Raw genomic sequence first — 19,978 nt, 5'->3', positions numbered from 1 at the left:
GCGGGTGCAGGCCTCTAGTGGAGGAGGAGAACACCAGCAGCTGCAGTAAGTACAGTTAGTACCATGAGGTTAGGGTTACGAGTTAAAAACATGAAATAGGCTTTGTTCTCATACTGCCCTGCTTAGGACACACCACACACTGAACATACACCGTTAACTTCGGGCGCACTCACAAACACATCATGTTAAATGGATCCTACTATCTGGGAGGAGGATCAAGTTACTCTCCTGGTCCTCTTTTATATTTTGGCCAACTTGGGTCACATTTGTGCTGACATCACAGACTTTCCACACTACAGTAGATAATAACTAAGTGTATTTGTAGTAGTAGATGAATCTCATAATGCAATATATTTTGTTCTCATGCATTTGAGTTGTAAGTGATGTTAGTTGTGTTAATCAGATCGTAGTCACTGAAATGAACATACTGAGAAGGAAACAATCATAAAAGTCACAGCTTTATTTACAGACATTAAATGTAACAATCGTCCAAAGATCCAAGTCAAAACAAAAAAATTAATACAGTATATAAAAAATCTAAACAAGGCTCATCACATCACACATACTGTTACTGCATTCTGTGATTTAATAAAATGACAGTTTACACACCAAAAATTTTTCATAGAGTGCATGATATTGATTGAGTGCTAGCCTCTTTAACATGTCATTGTATAAAATATTGTCATTGGACTGTATGAGGACTAAACAGCAATGGTAGAATTTCGAAATTGACGCATATTGAAAAAGGAATATGCAAAGCACTGCCAGACCCCTTTGAAGTTTAAAGGTTAAGTATATAGCACAACAAAGAATACAGTACATAAGTTTTCACAGTATCAGTGTGCACATTATTAATTTTTCAGTCTTTTTTTAAGTCCAGATTTCATGTTTCCAGAGCATATGGCTGGCAGTGCTAGAAATAAGAAAGGAGCCAGCCCTGGAGAGGACACCAGGCCATCACACTCACCACTGTCAGTCATACCAAGACAATTAAAATGTTGTCACCATCTGACTGAAAATTTACAGTTGATGGGAAACTGGAATGGCCGGAAGAAAGTCAAGGTAGGAGCGATGTGCAACACTCTGATTTTCACCAGACCTGTGTCTGGAAATGCAAGACAACAGCACTAACCAACTACCAGCCTGTCAGTGTCGGCAACCAAATAAAAAAACACATGTAATTTGTTATTCTTAAATATAAAAGCTCAGATGCCAAGAAAGCATAAGGGAGCTTTTACTTTATAGATATACTGTATGTGAAAATAACTCATGCATACAGCAAAGTAACTTAGACATACAAGAGAATTCTTGTGCACAAAACATCACATACACAGTAACATTAGTATTTTGGGAAGCAGAGAGCAGGAACCTAAATACAACATCTCTTTTCAAGTTACTAAAACACAGTAATTGTCAAAATGCCACCACCTAAGATCCTTTGGAGCTGCTCACCTGTTCAGTTTAAACTTTGTGTCCTGCACTTTGTGGTGCAATGGAATTAGAGCTACAGGAAGTGCAAATGTATGATTTTTAAGGCAAACTGGTAATACAAATGACCTTTAAAGAGAGCAAAGAATTTTACTTATAATAAATACATGGTTAGACCAAATCAAATGTCAATGAACAGACCCCAGCTGTTTTAAAAATAATCATTTACTGTGTTCAACAGAAAATAGCGCTAATAAGCTCATTATTTTTTTTCTAATATATCCCAGCACACAGTAAAATACAAATATCCATATTTAAGCCAATTATACTGAATAAGTAATCATCTAATTAAAAAGTTTATATTTTATTAAAAAAAGATTATAAATATAAAAATATACTAATTAAAAAATAATATCTGGACAAGGACTCTAAGATAATGGTCAAATAATGTGGATGGTATGTGCAGTACAAAAACATGTTGACCTATTAAGAGAAATCCTACTGATAAAATATTTATTCAGTTCCATTGTCATGTTTTCATTATTCATCCAAAGTGAAAGAGTTAAAGAATTCAAAGTATGCTCTCTTATGATCAGTTTAAAGATTCTCTAACAAATTACTACAAACCAACTCAAAAACAGATGTAAGAAATGTTTAACACTCACGGTCAATGTTCCATTACCATTCACTAATATTCTGACACAATGTTTTTCACCGAGATGAATGGAGGACAAGAACCAGCCAGGGATGGCAAGTCAGTCAGTGACCAAGCACAGGCACCAGTGTAGGGTAACCAATTAATGTAACAGTATCTAAACAAAGAATACAACTTAATCAGGTCACTGAAGTAGTGAGGTGGTAACACTAACAACTGCACCACCATGCTGTAATCATGGGAAAATATAAATAATAGAATCAATCCTTAGCTACTTATTGTCAAAAAAAGTTACCAAGAAAAGTGAATTGCTGTGGACTTGCACCAAGATGCACCTTAGTTTTAAGATCTGCTCTGTGGTGAACGGCTGGTGGTCAGTAGCAAACCTGCAACATCTGGCTCAGAAGTGGTCTCCTTGCAGTGTGAGCTAATAGGAGGAGAACTCCTTATCTCAGCCAGATGTTGCAGGCTTCCGATTGGCCACCAGCCGTTCTCCACAGTGCAAATCATTGAACTAAGATATTTTGTGGTGTGAGGCCTCAGCAATATGGAAAGGCACACAGTACATAAAATAGATGACTGTGAACTTGAGGACATTACTCTGAAGAGGCCAAGCATTGGTAACATGTACATATAGGAGCTTTTTAAAAGTTCAACAGAAACCTAATACTAATGCTTGGTTGGCTTACAGTGTTCTGCAGGACTTGATGCCCATTTATGTATATAAAACCCACTTAAGTAAAAGTGAGGTGCAAGAAATGCAAAGATTTTCAAACACCTCGGCTCTGCCTTTACTGTAGACAAATGACTGTTTAGTCCAAACACACATCCAAATGTTTGGTTCTACTTTTAAATGACCCAAGACACTGACAGTATTTCGAGAAGTCAAATGCTGCCTCTTTTGGCATTTTATGCTAAAGTAGTAGCACAATAATAATAGTCTCAGAGAACAAGTAAGCAAATACATAAAGATTTTCAAAATTATTAACAAAAAATCATCTTACCATAATAAATATCTCTTTAAATTACATGCTAAAGTTATCAAACTAGTTAGTAACTCATAGTAGGTCCTTTTATTCCATTTGACGTTGTCTCATTTAAAAGACTTAGACTCAAGATTAAAATGAAGAATGGCATTGATGATCAACATATAAAAATGTTTTAAATATTCTACAAAAATGATAAAAACATTTAAAATATTTCAAAAAATCTTTCAGAAAAGTATTTTACATATTTGACAAACATTCAAACTGTTAAAAGAATATTACTGTATGAAGGTATGAATGCAAGTGAACATTTTAGCCAATGTGCAATAATATATTCCTTCATAAAAAAGGGTATACAAATTATTTGACAGAATAGGATTTTTAATAGATTTCAGAAAATTAATATGGCTGATCAAAACTGACCAGCTGATTTGGCCAGTTTATACTCCTTTGCAAACTACAAAAGTATATGAAGCCTCATCAATTTAAAAATGTATAGAAGGAAGCAGAAAATACAGTAGCAACATACACCTTTTGGAATATGTAATATTAGAATATAGACATTAAGTCAGTATCTGTGAAAAAATGAAATCTTCAATTTTGAGATTGTTTGGAAAGGCTACTGAAATTTTATGTGAAGCTTAGTTTTTCTGCACAATTTTTTTGAATTAGGACAACAGATGGACATGTTTCAACACTCAAACATTCTGTGTGTTTTACTGAATGTAGAACATGATGTAGAGGGTCGATTATTTCTGCTAAAAAAGCACTGGTGAAAACTCAACTTTACAAAGCACAATAAATGCATAAAGACGATTTTAGACAAACAGTAAAGTGCTCATAACAAAACAATTTTCATCTACTTCATTGTAATGAACCCTTCAAACATTTTGCTATAATTTACGATAATGTGCATAGTCTCCATTGTTGTATGTTTATCTTCTGGATGTCTGCAGCCGATAATGAAAAGTTTCTGCTTGTGCTTTCAAGGACTGAAATTCCTCCTGGATATAGTCTGTCAAAGCTTTCCGCATTTCTACCTGCAAGGACATGAAACTCATTTATTGGGCCATGCACATATCATTATCGTTTTAACGTTTCAATTGTTAGTATTATTAAGTAACTATACATATATCGATATATTCTGTTAATCCCTTATAGGCTTTATAAATGTAGATTCCTGTAATAAATGCCTTAGTAAATCTCATGTAAAACAAATGGTAGAATACTGTTTATCTGCTATATGTCCCTTTTGGACTTGTATGTTAATTTTGTTAAATGTTACAAAAATATCAGCCTGCAAGCTTTGGAATCTAAACATACAATATTTGCTGGAAAGTTGTTGAACTGTCACAGTTATACTCTTAATGCCTTATAATTAGCCAACATTAAATATATTAATATAAAACATTCAAATCACATTAAAATCTTAATTATCATATCATTACAGTTTTATACTAAATGTATTTCAATACAAGTAGAAAATATATGGTATATACTTAAGAGTTATGTAAAATTACTACATTTGCCTGGTTTGTGGTAATTAATTTGTTAAGTTAATAATTGTAGTATTGGAAATTACTACTTTGAGGTTATGTTCCAAAATACAATCTACCTCTGTCTGTGCTTGATGGAAGCCAAAGGGGAAAAAAAATCATTCACAAAAAGACAAAGAGCTACTGCATCTCTTACTGAGTTTAAAAGTTTATCAATATAGAAAGTTTAGTTTCCGCAGTATTAATGAAGTACAAAAGGCAATTAAATCACAAACTACAAAATAATATTAAACAAAATAAACCATTAACAATGGCTACAATTTCTATTCACATTATGTTTAAAATTCTTTAATTATTTCAATGAGTTTGTAGCAGAAAAGCCTACAATGCATCAATTCTCTTTAAAATCTGTTGAAAGGTAATTTCAACAGCTTTACTTCACTCTGGTCTGGTTTATGATTCATTAATAATAATTTGGTTTTAATAATTTTTATATTTTGTAATTTTAATAATTTTACATTTTCAAGGCAGGAAACTGACTCACTTTAATGTAACATTGCAGTAGTAAGTTTGTTTTCATTTCCATTGTTTATACAGGGACTTGTGGATTAATAAGATACTAAACTGATCAAAGTGCATCATTAAAAACACTGGATAATGATGGAGATACAGCAGTAAAGGCAACAGTAAATTTACTAACTCAACTGGTGTATTTTCTTGTTTAAAACCAAGTGTTAAAATATATAGTACTGTGCAAAAGTTTTAGACAGGTGTGAAAAATGCTGTAAACAAAGAATGCTTTCAAAAATGGAAGTGTTAATCATTTATTTTCATCAATCAACAAAATGCAGTGAATGAACAAGAGAGAAATTTAAATCAAATCAATATTTGGTGTGACCACCCTTTGCCATCAAAACAGCATCAATTCTTCTAGGTACACTTACACACAGTTTTTGAAGGAACTCAGCTGGTAGGTTGTTCCAAACATCTTGGAGAACTAACCACAGATATTCTGTGGATGTAGGCTTCCTCACATCCTTCTGTCTCTTCATGTAATCCCAGACACACTCGATGATGTTGAGATCAGGGCTCTGTGGGAGCCATACCATCACTTCCAGGACTTCTTGTTCTTCTTTACAATGAAGATAGTTCTTAATGACTTTGGCTGTATGTTTGGGGTCGTTGTCCTGCTGCAGAATAAATTTGGGGCCAATCATACGCCTCCCTGATGGTATTGCATGATGGATAAGTATGCCTGTATTTCTCAGCATTGAGAACACCATTAATCCTGACTAAATCTCCAACTCCATTTGCAGAAATGCAGCCCCAAACGTTCAAGGAACCTCCACCATGCTTCACTGTTGCCTGCAGACACTCATTATTGTACTGCTCTCCAGCCCTTCGACGAACAAACTGCCTTCTGCTACAGCCAAATATTTCAAATGTTGACTCATCAGTCTCACAGAGCACCTGCTGCCATTTTTCTGCACCCCAGTTCCTATGTTTTCGTGCATACTTGAGTCGCTTGGCCTTGTTTCCACATCGGAGGTATGGCTTTTTGGCTGCAACTCTTCCATGAAGACCACTTCTGGCCAGACTTCACCGGACAGTAGATGGGTGTACCTGGGTCCCACTGGTTTCTGCCAGTTCTGAGCTGATGGCACTGCTGGACATCTTCCGATTTCAAAGGGTAATAAGCTTGATGTGTCTTTCATCTGCTGCACTAAGTTTCCTTGGCCGATCACTGCGTCTACGATCCTCAACGTTGCCAGTTTCTTTGTGCTTCTTCAAAAGAGCTTGAACAGCACATCTTGAAACCCCAGTCTGCTATGAAATCTTTGTCTGGGAGAGACCTTGCTGATGCAGTATAACTACCTTGTGTCTTGTTGCTGTGCTCAGTCTTGCCATGACATGAAACTGTCTTCCACAACCTCACCTTGGTAGCAGAGTTTGGCTGTTCCTCACCCAGTTTTAAGCCTCCTACACAGCTGTTTCTGTTTCAGTTAATGACTGTGTTTCAACCTACGTGTGACATTGATGACCATTAGCACCTGTTTGGTATAATTGGTTGATCATACACCTGACTAGAATCCACAAAATCACTGACTTTGTGCAAGTGTACCTATAAGAATTGATGCTGGTTTGAAGGCAAAAGGTAGTAACACCAAATATTGATTTGATTTAGATTTTTTATTTTGTTCGCTCACTTTGCATTTTGTAAATTGATAACAATAAACAATCATTATTTATATTTCTGAAAGCATTCTTTGTTTACAGCATTTTTTCACACCTGCCTAAAACTTTTGCACAGCACTGTATATATAAAACTAGCAAAATACCAGCGCTTCGCAGCGGAGAAGTAGTGTGTTAAAGAGGTTATGAAAAAAAAAAAGGAAACATTTTAAAAATAACGTAACATGATTGTCAATGTAATTGTGTTGTCATTGTTATAAGTGTTGCTGTCTTTTATATATATATAGCAAAATACCTGCACTTCGCAGCGGAGAAGTAGTGTGTTAAAGAGGTTATGAAAAAAAAAAAAGGAAACATTTTAAAAATAACGTAACATGATTGTCAATGTAATTGTGTTGTCATTGTTATGAGTGTTGCTGTCTTTTATATATATAATATGCACACACACACACATAAACATATATATACATATACAAATTTACATATCTACATATATATATATAGACATAGATATATACATACATACATTCACATATATATATATATATATATATATATATATGTATATATATATACACAGTAATCCCTCGCTATATCGCGCTTCGCCCTTCGCGGCTTCACTCCATCGCGGATTTTATATGTAAGCATATTTAAATATATATCGCGGATTTTTCGCTGCTTCGCGGGTTTTTGAGGACAATGGGTCTTTTAATTTCTGGTACATGCTTCCTCAGTTGGTTTGCCCAGTTGATTTCATACAAGGGACGCTATTGGCAGATGGCCGAGAAGCTACCCAACTTACTTTTCTTTCTCTCTCTCTTGCGCTGACTATCTGTGATCCTGACGTAGGGGGTGTGAGCAGGGGGGCTGTTCGCACACCTAGACGATACGGACGCTCATCTAAAAATGCTGAAAGATTATCTTCACTTTGCTACCTTCTGTGTGCAGCTTTTAAGTATGCTGCACGGTGCTTCGCATACTTAAAAGCTCAAAGGGCACGTATTGATTTTTTTATCTGTCTCTCTCTCTCTCTGCTCCTGACGGAGGGGGTGTGAGCTGCCGCCTTCAACAGCTTTGTGCCGCGGTGCTTCGCATACTTACAAGCCAAACAGCCCTATTGATTTATTTGCTCCTTTGAAGAGGAAGATATGTTTGCATTCTTTTAATTGTGAGACTGAACTGTCATCTCTGTCTTGTCATGGAGCACAGTTTAAACTTTTGAAAAAGAGACAAATGTTTGTTTGCAATGTTTGAATAACGTTCCTGTCTCTCTACAACCTCCTGTGTTTCTGCGCAAATCTGTGACCCAAGCGTGACAATATAAAAATAACCATATAAACATATGGTTTCTACTTCGCGGATTTTCTTATTTCGCAGGTGGCTCTGGAACGCAACGCCCGCGATGGAGGAGGGATTACTGTATGTGTATATATATATATATATATATATATATATATATATATATATATATATATATATATATATATATATACTGTATATATATTATATATATATACAAAAGTAATGTAACAAATATATAAACAAAAGTAATGTAACAAATTGTACCTCAGATGTTGTAAGTTGGTGGAATAAAGGCATAAGTAAAATAGATAAATATGTATTATACACATAGGAACTATTCATTTATTTTCAGTTAAGTCATCTGCAGCAAACTTTTATAAATGAGGGTTTCTGATTTTTAGATAGTGCAAACTGTTTCTTCTTTATTGACGTTTTCTCTTGGAGAGCTTTTTTCATTTCATTGAAAATGAAAGCAGCAGCTGCCAAAATATGTAGCTTTCTTATTAATTTTTCATCATTGTGTAAAATAAATGTATAAAGTAACATAAAAGGTTTAAATACTGGTTATTCTTTTACACTAAAATATTACTACAGAGATACAAAAAAAGTAAAATGGATATGTTCTTTTTCTTTAAGGAGATTAAATATTACTGAAGAAAGAAAAAAAAATTAAACAGCCAAATGGGGCTATGCATACGAACTTAAAAGGTTTAAATAAAACAGAAATATATATTTTATTTTTACTTGGTTAATAACTTGTGGAGGGTGTATCCTGTAGCAAAGCCCTAACTTTTTTCGTGAAAGCCCGTTTCAGTCAATAAGTCTTATGTGTGTGTTTATGTGTGTGTGTATATTATATATATATATATATATATATATATATATATATATATAAAAGACAGCAACACTTATAACAATGACAACACAATTACATTGACAATCATGTTACGTTAATATATATATATATATATATATATATATATATATATAAAAGACAGCAACACTTATAACAATGACAACACAATTACATTGACAATCATGTTACGTTATTTTTAAAATGTTTCCTTTTTTTTTCATAACCTCTTTAACACACTACTTCTCTGCTGCGAAGCGTGGGTATTTTGCTAGTGTTTGACTAAAATCTACAGCGAGTAAAACGACATTACCTCCTATTTTTTTTTTTACGATCTCTGAGATCTTGCTTTTTTCGGTTCAAGGCTTCATAAGCTCTTTTATGTTCTATGGTGTACTTATCCCAAACCATCATCTTTGAATGTTGCAAGACTTTCGCCTTGTATGTAGATCGGGGTAATTACATTCATTGCATTCCTAGTCTGAATCACAATCTGATTGTATGGGTGGTTACCTGGCACTGTAGGGTTGCCACCCATCCTTTAAAATATGGAATCGTGCCGCGTTTGAGAATGAAATTGCGCGTCCCGTTTTGAATCAATACTGGACGGGATTTATCCAGTATTTTTTTTTATCATTTTTTTTTAAAGCAGCGTCTCATGCAAATCATCCCACACGCATTTTATGAAGATGCCTCCTTTCCTACTTTTGATTGGGTAATACTTGATGTCATCGTTAGTTTGATTGGTCTTTTTAACTGTCTAGTGAGGAGGGCGTGTCTTTTAAGTAGAGTCTGCAAAGTGTTGGCACTGAGATGTGGCGTCAGCGCCAGAGTTGAAGCCCCTAACGTTGCGGTCAGCAAGTCGGCTAACATCCGCCATGTGCCGTCTTTCAGTTGCGAGAAGCAGATCATAGAATGGTTGAAACTGTTGCCCCTAACGTTGCGCCACGGCATGTGGTTCGTTTATACCTCGTGTCTTCTCATTAAACTTTTATCTCGCGAATATGTTATTGCTATCCGCAGCGGGAGCGTTTCTATAAACTTAATTTAAACTTACGTTTTACACCGTGCTTTGTTTCCCTTATGAACATGCTTGTATGCTTCACTCGCTCCCTTCTCAATTGTTTAATTAATTTTTTGCTCTTCGCTGTTTGCGGCTCTTCCTCCATTTCCCCCTACTTCGTTCTTTTATCTCGCGAATATGTTATTGCAATCCTTAACGGGAGCGTTTCAATAAACTGATTGAAAATAGTTTTGCATTTACCTTTTTAGTAAAAGGCGAGCTTTTAAGCCTGAGAAATCACCCCGTAAATGCACACGTTTAATTGCACATGTGTTAATATGTATGGTTACACAGTATTAAAAGACAGTGAACAACGTCAGTTACCTTTGTTCCCGCGTTTGATAAAAGGTGAGCTTTTAAGCCTGAGAAATCACCCCGTAAATGCACACGTTTAATTGCACGTGTTAATATGTATGCTTACACAGTATTAAAAGACAGTCAAAAATTAACGTCATTTACCTTCGTTCCCGCGTTTGACTCGTGCTGTAAATCTCTTCCTTGTTTTTAGTTCACGTGATTACGTAGGAGGCGTGATGACGCGATACGTGACTCCGCCTCCTCCATTACAGTGTATGGACAAAAATATGTTCCAGTTATGACCATTACGCGTAGAATTTCGAAATGAAACCTGCCTAACTTTTGTAAGTAAGCTGTAAGGAATGAGCCTGCCAAATTTCAGCCTTCCACCTACACGGGAAGTTCAACAATTAGTGATGAGTGAGTCAGTCAGTCAGTCAGTCAATCAGTCAGTGAGGGCTTTGCCTTTTATTAATATGTATAGATACACACACACACACACACACACACACACACACATATATATATATATCTATACTAATTAATAAAAGGCAAAGCGGGTATATTTTCCCGTTTAAAAAGGTTTTCTTTTCTTCTTAAAAAATTAAAAGCAGTACTTCGCCGCAACGAAGCGCGAGAATTTGGCTATATATATCTGCTTCTCGCAATTAAAAGAGGGTACGTGGCGGATTTTAGACGACTTCATGACCAAACATAAGTGTTGCCTGTCAGGTAGGGTTACCACTTTTAATACAAAAAAATAAGGGACGCATACTGCTAATGATAAAAAAAATACGGGACAAATCCCGTCAAGTTCAAGTTCAAGTAGTCTTTATTGTCACTTCAACCATATACAGTTAGTACACAGTGAAACGAAACAACGTTCCCCCAGGACCAAGGTGCTACATGCAACATAAATTTACAACATAAATTAACAGAAAAACTAAACTAGCTAACTAAGAGGCCTAGTTAGCTGGCTAGCAGAGACAAGACAGATTGACCTAACATAAATTACCTAACATGAATTACCTAACATGAATTACAGCATAAATCAACAAAAACTAACTAACTATCTAAGGAAGACTTTTTTAACCAGACAGCAGACAACAAAGTGCACGTGCAATGTGCAAACAAAAGCAACAAGTGACAGTGCGACAAAAAAACACAAACGTAACATAATAATATGGTGTTGTGATGATGAGTTGAGGTAGTGGAGAAACAGTAAACATTCCTTAGTTTAGCAGCAAAAAAAATTAGGAAGTAAAGAAGTTAGTGCAAAAAGTAAACCAGTAATGGATATTGTGCAAAAAAAGAAAGCATTTACAGGTTGGTGTGTACGATAGTTTGGTAGTGTAGGTCAGTGTGTTTAAGCTTGTGTTGATTAGTCAGTCCAATCTCAATGTTTTGAGGTAGTTGAGTTAAGCTAAGTGATAATGTTTGTGTGTGTGTGTGTGTGTGTGTGTGTGTGTGTGTGCGTGCGTGCGTGTGTGTTTATCAGTCCAGTCCCTTTTTGTTGAGAAGACGGATGGCTTGTGGAAAAAAACTGTTGCACAGTCTGGATGTGTGTGCCCGAATGCTTTGGTACCTTTTTCCAGATGGCAGGAGGGTGAAGTGTGTGTGAGAGGGGTGTGTCCGATCAGCCACAATGCTGGTGGCTTTGCGGATGCAGCGTGTGGTGTAGATGTCTTCAATAGAGGGGAGAGAGACCCCGATGATCTTCTCTGCTGTCCTCACTATCCGCTGTAGGGTCTTGCGGTCCGATATGGCACAATTCCCAAACCAGACAGTGATGCAGCCGCTCAGGATGCTCTCGATAGTTCCTCTATAGAAGGTGGTCAGGATCGGTGGTGGGAGCTGGGCCTTTCTCAGTCTTCTCAGAAAGAAGAGACGCTGTTGGGCTTTCTTGTGTAGGGAGCTGGTGTTGAGGGACCAGCTGAGGTCCTTCTCCAGGTGGACGGCCAGGAATTTGGTGCTGTCGACGATCTCCACAGAGGAGCCGTTGATGCTCAGCGGAGAATGGTCACCTCGTGTCCTCCTAAAGTCAACAACCATCTCCTTTGTCTTGTCAACATTCAGAGACAGGTTGTTGTCTTTACACCAGTCCGTTAGCCCCTGCACTTCCTCTCTGTACGCTGACTCGTCGTTCTTGCTAATGAGACCCACCACGGTCGTGTCATCAGCGAACTTAATGATGTGATTTGAGCTGTATGTTGCTACACAGTCTTGAGTCAGCAGTGTGAACAGCAGGGGACTGAGCACACAGCCTTGTGGGGCACCAGTGCTCAGTGTGGTGGTGCTGGAGGTGCAGTTCCCGATCCGTACTGACTGAGGCCTTCCGGTCAGAAAGTCCAGGATCCAGTTGCAGAGGGAGGTGTTCAGGCCCAACAGGCTCAGCTTCCCGATCAGTTGTTGGGGGATGATCGTGTTGAATGCTGAGCTGAAATCTATGTACAGCATTCGAACGTATGTGTCCTTCTTGTCCAAGTGTGTGAGGGCAAGATGGAGTGCAGTGGAGATGGCGTCGTCCGTTGAGCGGTTAGGACGGTACGCAAATTGCAGTGGGTCCGGTGAGGGGGGCAGCAGGGACTTGATGTGTCTCATGACAAGCCGCTCGAAGCACTTCATGATGGTGGGTGTAAGTGCAACAGGACGATAGTCATTGAGACAGGACACAGAAGACTTCTTGGGCACGGGTACGATGGTGGTGGCCTTGAAGCACGTGGGAACGACGGCGCTGCTCAGAGAGATGTTGAAGATGTCGGTAAGAACATCTGCCAGCTGTTGATTCAAAACGGGACGCGCAATTTCATTCTCAAATACGGGACAATTCCGTATTTTAAAGGACGGGTTGCAACCCTACAGTGCCAGGTAACCACCCATACAATCAGATTGTGATTCAGACTAGGAATGCAATGAATGTAATTACCCCGATCTACATACAAGGCGAAAGTCTTGCAACATTCAAAGATGATGGTTTGGGATAAGTACACCATAGAACATAAAAGAGCTTATGAAGCCTTGAACCGAAAAAACCAAGATCTCAGAGATCGTAAAAAAAAAAAAAAAGGAGGTAATGTCATTTTACTCGCTGTAGATTTTAGTCAAACATTACCAGTTATTCCACGAGGGAGACCAGCAGATGAACTCAACGCGTGTTTAAAATCCATGCTTCTCCCACGGTTGGTTATATGTCGCGTGTTCTCGGGTAGGTACACCAAAAAATGTATACATTTAAGCATGTAATGGGCAAACAAAAAATCAGGTATACCCGAAGGCACTGCAGTAGTACTTAATGTAACTTTACTTCTTAAATGTTAATGTTTTACTGTTTAATAATTTATACGCTTCTTATATGTTGTTCAAATTCTTTTATCAAAATACCAGTGACAGCACAATGCACGATAACGTGGAGTGAATAAACCATACGCATCCGCCCACGGCCGCTCTGGTGTGCGCAGATAGGAGTTGATTCTACAATAAAATAAAATAAAGATAAAAAGAGTAATACAATCATCACCCATAAAGCGGATAGTAGACATGACGTACTATATGTGTACCAGAATTCAAGTCAATAGGTGAAACGGTTTGCGAGCTACAGGTGATTTAAAATCCTGGACAGACAAACGAATAGCCACGGTAGCAAATTACAGAAGAAGATTTTACTGTTTAATAATTTATATTTATATGAAATGTGCTTCTTATATATTACTTCATATTCTCATATGATAATGATGTTAATGTTGTTTATATTGATTTCTATGTTATTGAAACTGCATGAATGTGTGTATATGTATATATATATAAATATAAATATAAATATATATATATATATATATATATATATATAATATATGTGTATATATGAGTGTTGCTGTCATATGTGTATATATATATATATATATATATATATATATATATATATATATATATATATATATATATATATGACAGCAACACTCATAACAATGACAACACAATTACATATACATGTGTGTGTAAAAGTATGTATGTATGTATGTCTATATATATATATATATATATATATATATATATATATATATATATATATATATATATATATATATATATATATATGTAGATATGTATATATATGTGTATATATGTAGATATGTAAATATATATGTATATATGTGTCTGTGTGTGTATATATATATATATATATATATATATATATATATATATATATATACCCTAAGTTCTTGTCTATAAGCCGCGGCTTATCTAAGGAAAAAAGTTGTGAAATGAAAAAATAGAATATCGGCTTATACATAAGTCCAGCTTATACATCCATCGCGGGGGTTGCGTTCCAGAGCCACCCGCGAAATAAGAAAATCCGCGAAGTAGAAACCATATGTTTATATGGTTATTTTTATATTGTCATGCTTGGGTCACAGATTTGCGCAGAAACACAGGAGGTTGTAGAGAGACAGGAACGTTATTCAAACACTGCAAACAAACATTTGTCTCTTTTTCAAAAGTTTAAACTGTGCTCCATGACAAGACAGAGATGACAGTTCCGTCTCACAATTAAAAGAATGCAAACATATCTTCCTCTTCAAAGGAGTGAAGCAAACAAATCAATATGTCTGTTTGGCTTTTAAGTATGCGAAGCACCGCGGCACAAAGCTGTTGAAGGCGGCAGCTCACACCCCCTCCGTCAGGAGCAGGGAGAGAGAGATAGAGAGAGACAGATAAAAAAATCAATACGTGCCCTTCGAGCTTTTAAGTATGCGAAGCACTGTGCAGCATGTCTTTTCAGGAATCAGCTTTACAAAAGATAGCAACGTGAAGATAATCTTTCAGCATTTTTAGACGAGCGTCCGTATCGTCTAGGTGTGCAAACAGCCCCCCTGCTCAATCCCCATACGTCAGGATCACAGATAGTCAGCGCAAGAGAGACAGAGAAAAGTAAGTTGGGTAGCTTCTCAGCCATCTGCCAATAGCGTCCCTTGTATGAAATCAACTGGGCAAACCAACTGAGGAAGCATGTACCAGAAATTAAAAGACCCATTGTCCGCAGAAATCCGCGAACCAGCAAAAAATCCGCGATATATATTTAAATATGCTTACATATAAAATCACAAGGCTCTGGATGTTGTAGGACTGTCTTGGCTGACACGCCTCTGCAACATCGCATGGACATCAGGGACAGTGCCTCTGGATTGGCAGACCGGGGTGGTGGTCCCCCTCTTTAAGAAGGGGGATCGGAGGGTGTGTTCCAACTACAGAGGGATCACACTCCTCAGCCTCCCTGGAAAAGTCTATTCAGGGGTCCTGGAGAGGAGGGTCCGTCGGATAGTCGAGCCTCGGATTCAGGAGGAACAGTGTGGTTTTCGTCCTGGTCGCGGAACAGTGGACCAGCTCTATACCCTTAGCAGGGTCCTGGAGGGTGCATGGGAGTTTGCCCAACCAGTCTACATGTGTTTTGTGGACTTAGAAAAGGCATTCGACCGTGTCCCTCGGGGAATCTTGTGGGGGGTACTCCGAGAGTATGGGGTACCGGCCCCCCTGATAAGGGCTGTTCAGTCCCTGTACGATCAGTGCCAGAGCTTGGTCCGCATTGCCGGCAGTAAGTCGAACCCGTTTCCAGTGAGAGTTGGACTCCGCCAGGGCTGCCCTTTGTCACCGATTCTGTTCATATCTTTTATGGACAGAATTTCTAGGCGCAGCCAGGGTGTTGAGAGGGTCCAGTTTGGTGGGCTCAGGATTGGGTCACTGCTTTTTGCAGATGATGTTGTCCTGTTTGCTTCATCAGGCCGTGATCTTCAGCTCTCTCTGGATCGGTTCGCAACCGAGTGTGAAGCGGCTGGGATGAGAATCAGCACCTCCAAATCCGAGACCATGGTCCTCAGCCGGAAAAGGGTGGAGTGCCCTCTCAGGGTTGGTAGCGAGATCCTGCCCCAAGTGGAGGAGTTCAAGTATCTCGGGGTCTTGTTCACGAGTGAGGGAAGAATGGAGCGTGAGATCGACAGGCGGATCGGTGCGGCATCCGCAGTAATGCGGGCATTGCATCGGTCTGTCGTGGTGAAAAAGGAGCTGAGCCGCAAGGCGAAGCTCTCAATTTACCAGTCGATCTATGTTCCTACCCTCACCTATGGTCATGGGTAGTGACCGAAAGAACGAGATCGCGAATACAAGCGGCTGAAATGAGTTTCCTCCGCAGGGTGTCTGGGCTTTCCCTTAAAGATAGGGTGAGAAGCTCAGTCATCCGGGAGGGGCTCAGAGTAGAGCCGCTGCTCCTCCGCATCGAGAGGAGTCAGATGAGGTGGCTCGGGCATCTGATCAGGATGCCTCCTGGACGCCTCCCTGGTGAGGTGTTCCGGGCACGTCCAACCGGGAGGAGGCCCCGGGGAAGACCCAGGACACGCTGGAGGGACTATGTCTCTCGACTGGCCTGGGAACGCCTTGGGATTCTCCCGGAAGAGCTAGAAGAAGTGGCCGGGGAGAGGGAAGTCTGGGCATCTCTGCTCAAGCTGCTGCCCCCGCGACCCGACCTCGGATAAGCGGGAGACAATGGATGGATGGATGGATGGATAAAATCACAATTTAAATGACCGCTACGCGCGCGTGTTGACTCGGCGACGCCCAGAGCAGAAAGAACGCGCTCCAACCGCGCCATGCGGGGAGTGAGAGAGACGCCAATATCTCACACTCTCTCCCCCCTTAAAGAAATTAAATGGTGCGAGTGAGACCACTGACCTCCCTCCCTTCTATTAGTTATAGGTTATAGTACGTTCGGCTTATCCATGAGTCCGGCTTATCTATGATACGATTTTATTTTAAAAATTCGTATGATTTTTGGTCTCCGGCTTATGCATGAGTCCGGCTTATAGACAAGAACCTAGGGTATATATATATATATATATATATATATATATATATATGTATGTGTGTGTATGTATGTGTATATGTATATGTACTGTATGTGTGTATATATATGTGGATGTGTATATGTGTATATATATATATATATATATATATATATATATATGTAGATATGTGTATATGTAGATTTGTATATATGTATATTTATGTTTATGTGTGTGTATATTATGTATATATATATATATATATATATATAAAAAGATAGCAACACTCATAACAATAACAACACAATTACATTGACAATCATGTTACGTTATTTTTAAAATGTTTCCTTTTCTTTTTCATAACCTCTTTAACACACTACTTCTCCGCTGCGAAGCGCGGGTATTTTGCTAGTATATATATATATACACACACACAGACACATATATATATACACATAAATATTTACATATCTACATATATATACACATCTACATATATATACACATATATATATTATATATATATATATATATCTACATATATATATATGTGGTTGAAATAGTTTACTGTCAAATAAATGCAAAGAGTACACGACATATATATATACTGTATATATACATATCTACTTATTGGCTCTTGTATTTAGGATATAGCGGGTTGGATAATGGATGGATGGACATCTGTATGCATAGCCCTATTTGCCCATTTTCGCAATTAAAAGAGGGTACGTGGCGGATTTTAGACGACTTCATGACCAAACATTAGGGGCTTCAACTCTGGCGCTGACGATAGAGATTCGATTCCCGAGAGGGGATGCAGTGAGTGTGTATGCCTGATGAGCCCAGAATTAGGGAGAAACACGTGTCGCATACTCTTTGCATTATTTGAAAGTAAACTATTAAAACCATTCTATGATCAGCTTCTGGGAACAGAAAGAGGGCACGTGGCGGATGTAAGGCGACTTCCTGACCAACCACAAGTGTAACCTGGCAGGTAACCACCCATACAGTCAGATTGTGATTCAGAAAACGAATGCCATGAATGTAATTACCACGATCTACATACTGTCAAATAAATGAAACACACGCCGTAGCGCGACAGCTGTGAAAAGCGAGGTTCACAAAAAAACAGATCCTTAACAAATTGTTATTGGTATATTTTCCCGTTTAAAAAGGTTTTCTTTTCTTCTTAAAAAATTAAAAGCAGTACTTCGCCGCAACGAAGCGCGAGAATTTGGCTATATATATATCTGCTTCTCGCAATTAAAAGAGGGTACGTGGCGGATTTTAGACGACTTCATGACCAAACATAAGTGTTGCCTGTCAGGTAGGGTTACCACTTTTAATACAAAAAAATAAGGGACGCATACTGCTAATGATAAAAAAAATACGGGACAAATCCCGTCCCGTATTGATTCAAAACGGGACGCGCAATTTCATTCTCAAATACGGGACAATTCCGTATTTTAAAGGACGGGTTGCAACCCTACAGTGCCAGGTAACCACCCATACAATCAGATTGTGATTCAGACTAGGAATGCAATGAATGTAATTACCCCGATCTACATACAAAGCGAAAGTCTTGCAACATTCAAAGATGATGGTTTGGGATAAGTACACCATAGAACATAAAAGAGCTTATGAAGCCTTGAACCGAAAAAAGCAAGATCTCAGAGATCGTAAAAAAAAAAAAAAGGAGGTAATGTCGTTTTACTCGCTGTAGATTTTAGTCAAACATTACCAGTTATTCCACGAGGGAGACCAGCAGATGAACTCAACGCGTGTTTAAAATCCATGCTTCTCCCACGGTTGGTTATATGTCACGTGTTCTCGGGTAGGTACACCAAAAAATGTATACATTTAAGCATGTAATGGGCAAACAAAAAATCAGGTATACCCGAAGGCACTGCAGTAGTACTTAATGTAACTTTACTTCTTAAATGTTAATGTTTTACTGTTTAATAATTTATACGCTTCTTATATGTTGTTCAAATTCTTTTATCAAAATACCAGTGACAGCGCAATGCACGATAACGTGGAGTGAATACACCATACGCATCCGCCCACGGCCGCTCTGGTGTGCGCAGATAGGAGTTGATTCTACAATAAAATAAAATAAAGATAAAAAGAGTAATACAATCATCACCCATAAAGCGGATAGTAGACATGACGTACTATATGTGTACCAGATTTCAAGTCAATAGGTGAAACGGTTTGCGAGCTACAGGTGATTTAAAATCCTGGACAGACAAACGAATAGCCACGGTAGCAAATTATAGAAGAAGATTTTACTGTTTAATAATTTATATTTATATGAAATGTGCTTCTTATATATTACTTCATATTCTCATATGATAATGATGTTAATGTTGTTTATATTGATTTCTATGTTATTGAAACTGCATGAATGTGTGTATATGTATGTATATATATATATATATATATATATATATATATATATATATATATATAAATATATATATATAATATATGTGTATATATGAGTGTTGCTGTCATATGTATATATATATATATATATATATATATATATATATATATATATATGACAGCAACACTCATAACAATGACAACACAATTACATATACATGTGTGTGTAAAAGTATGTATGTATGTATGTCTATATATATATATATATATATATATGTAGATATGTATATATATGTGTATATATGTAGATATGTAAATATATATGTATATATGTGTCTGTGTGTGTATATATATATATATATATATATATATATATACCCTAAATTCTTGTCTATAAGCCGCGGCTTATCTAAGGAAAAAAGTTGTGAAATGAAAAAATAGAATATCGGCTTATACATAAGTCCGGCTTATACATCCATCGCGGGGG

At 37.6% G+C, this 19,978-nt stretch overlaps 1 protein-coding gene across 3 annotated transcripts in view; it reads right to left on the bottom strand.

The window, feature by feature from the left end:
* Positions 1–445: 445 nt before the first annotated feature.
* tafazzin (tafazzin, phospholipid-lysophospholipid transacylase) overlaps positions 446–19,978 on the bottom strand; it is a 46,574-nt gene continuing 27,041 nt past the window's right edge. For all 3 annotated transcript variants that reach the window (XM_028813233.2, XM_028813231.2, XM_028813234.2), the window contains exon 11: positions 446–4,109. In XM_028813233.2, coding sequence (XP_028669066.1) covers positions 4,005–4,109 — 105 coding nt within the window. In that variant the 3' untranslated portion in view covers positions 446–4,004. The remainder of the gene's footprint in view (positions 4,110–19,978) is intronic.

The sequence above is a fragment of the Erpetoichthys calabaricus genome, chromosome 11 (genome assembly GCF_900747795.2).
Source record: "Erpetoichthys calabaricus chromosome 11, fErpCal1.3, whole genome shotgun sequence".
Lineage (NCBI taxonomy): Eukaryota > Metazoa > Chordata > Cladistia > Polypteriformes > Polypteridae > Erpetoichthys > Erpetoichthys calabaricus.
This window is presented reverse-complemented; position numbering and strand designations above follow the sequence as displayed.